Here is a 2,500-nt window from a genome sequence, read left to right as displayed (position 1 = left end):
GATTACATGCAAGGGAAACTGTAGGAGAGGAATAATTTCAATATTAAAATTTACAGGAGAAATACAAAAGCCCTTTTGTCTAATCGCTCTAAAACTAATTACATTCATGAAATAAAGAGATTAAAAAAAGTATAAGAAAAAAACAAAAACAAAGCAGGAAAAGCGGGGTGAAAGGGGGCACATCCCCCCTCCCCCCCCTGCCCCCTCCTTGGCTACGCTATTGACCAAGCCGCACTCACCCCAGTCGGTCAGCTGGATCCGCCTCAGCGCCTGCTGCCAGCGGTTCTTCATCATCTTTAGCATGGAGTGTCCTGCGGTAGAGTCAGGGTCCTCATGCCATTGCTACCAGCTGGGCTCCTGGTACTCGTCGCGGGTCCTGGTACTCGTCGCGGGCCTTGGTACCAGGCGTGGGCCCCGTCCTTCGAGGAAGCTCTGGTACATCAATCAACATCTAGATGCCACTCTGAAATCCGATACCGAGCGGGAACTGCGCTATTCCGGGTCCCGAGTCAGGGTCTAACACTCGCACATGTCACAGGTTTCCTTCCAGTCCTTACTTAGGAACACGGCTTACCAACATCCCTTACCGCCTCCTTAAGCCCACGTTCGGCGAGAGGCTTATGTCTTTCAACTTTCTATGCATCTTTTTCCCGTTTGCGTCCATTTTTCGAGCATGTAGAAGTGTCTTTGGATTCGCCCGAAATTATTCTTTTTTTGTTGAATAAAAAAAGAAAAGAAAGGAGGTTAAGTTTAAGTGGGGGAAAAATCAACTAGGATTTTGACGTGAGAAACAAAAATTCACAGAAATATTGCATAACTATCATATTGTTTGGCCTCAAAGGTAGTAGAAAAGATTCATATGCATAAAAAAAATATATATATGTTGCATAAAGGTATATATATTACTCTTTCTTTCTTTCTTTCCCCCTCTCTCTCTTTCGCACACACACACAAACGCAAACACACACTGCAGTATAAACATACTGTCGGCTGGCACGGCACTTCAGTACTGAGGCACAATATTCCCAACAGCCGTATAATTTACCCAAGCGAGAGTGTGGTCTTGAATTATGGGTCAAGACAGTTTCTTCTCAACAACAAAAGGAAATGAAAAAAAAAAAAAAAAACATATAGAAACATTTTAAAAATCATTCCTTTAGCTATTCACATTCTCTATTCATTTACCTTTTTTTCCTTTTTTTTCTTTTTACTTTACATGCACAGTCCCTCCACCTCCAAGTCCGTAAAACGAACCGCCAGTCTCAACTCGTGGGTTCAACTCGTGGGTTCGAAACACATGCCCTTTTCTCACATTCTTATGCGTTTCGGACGTCGGAGTCAGAACTGCAGGCTCACTTACTGGCAACGTAAAGTAGTGGATTTCGAAGAGAAAGCTCTACACGTTACTGATCTGTCTGTTTTTTGAGTCTAGAGACTGGAAGGTGCTTTATGGAATCGGGAATCATTGAGGAATATGTGTAGATCATCTGTAATATAAATGGCTGCAGAAAGAGACAGAGAGAGGGAGAGATAGATAGATAGAGTGAGAGAGAGAGAGAGATAGAGACAGACAGAGAGAGAGAGAGAGAGAGAGAGAGAGAGAGAGAGAGAGAGAGAGAGAGAGAGAGAGAGAGAGAGAGAGAGAGAGAGAGAGAGAGAAAGAGAGAGAAAAAAAAAAGAGAGAGAGAGAGAGAGAGAGAGAGAGAGAGAGAGAGAGAGAAAGACTTTGGAAGGAGGGAGGGAGGGAGGGAGAGGGAGTACGCCCACATGTAGTACTGTGATGGGGGTAGGGGTTGAGGGCAGGGCGAGAGAAGGTTGGATAACATGAATTATCAACATGCAATGTAACTCGAGGCTGTACAACCCACATTCAGCGATCAATAGCATTTTCATTCTCCTTCTTAAACAATACGTACTACGAAAAAGTAACGAAATGAAAAAAGAGATCTAAAAATAGAACACTGTTAAAACTCCTTGTTCCAGCCTTACCTCGCTGTCCTCGTGAGAAATGCGACTGCACCAAAATTCATGCTGTACGCCACACGTTCATTAAAAGAAATTGCACTGGCCATCACAACTTCGCATTAAAGTAATATCTTTTCCCGAAACGTAAATACAACACAAAAATAAAGAGTTCCATAAATCGTAGGATTAACCTTATCGCAAATACCACACGAATCCTGTTGAAAATGCAATGCCTATTCTCCCCCTCCCCCTTCCTCCCGCTATCTTCTTATTAATATTCTTTATTCCCTGCTAAGAATAGAGTCGCTAGTACTGATTATTCCTCTCTATAGCCGGACGCCCTTCCAGCCGCCAATCCCCACTTTTCAACCGGGTCTTGGGGCAGGCGCCTGAACAGCCTGGCGTGACTACCCTGGCAACAACGGTCTGAGTAAAGGAATCTTGAGGTTGGTCACTCAGTTGTAGGAACTTCCCTCGTGGTCGACAGATTGTGCTTTCGAGAGTGGCAGGTGTATATATATATATATATATATAT

At 43.6% G+C, this 2,500-nt stretch overlaps 1 protein-coding gene across 1 annotated transcript in view; it reads right to left on the bottom strand.

Moving 5' to 3' along the window:
* LOC122248211 (arrestin domain-containing protein 17) overlaps positions 1–2,500 on the bottom strand; it is a 61,823-nt gene that overhangs the window by 35,093 nt on the left and 24,230 nt on the right. The window contains exon 2 of the mRNA XM_043008081.2: positions 240–708. Within this exon, the coding sequence (XP_042864015.1) occupies positions 240–303 (64 nt within the window). The 5' untranslated portion in view covers positions 304–708. The remainder of the gene's footprint in view (positions 1–239; positions 709–2,500) is intronic.

Source organism: Penaeus japonicus, unplaced genomic scaffold (assembly GCF_977035675.1).
Source record: "Penaeus japonicus unplaced genomic scaffold, GWHDUDI00000001_assembly GWHDUDI00000010, whole genome shotgun sequence".
NCBI classification, from domain to species: domain Eukaryota; kingdom Metazoa; phylum Arthropoda; class Malacostraca; order Decapoda; family Penaeidae; genus Penaeus; species Penaeus japonicus.
Note: the sequence above shows the minus strand (reverse complement) of the source record. Positions and strands in the feature narration are given on the sequence as shown.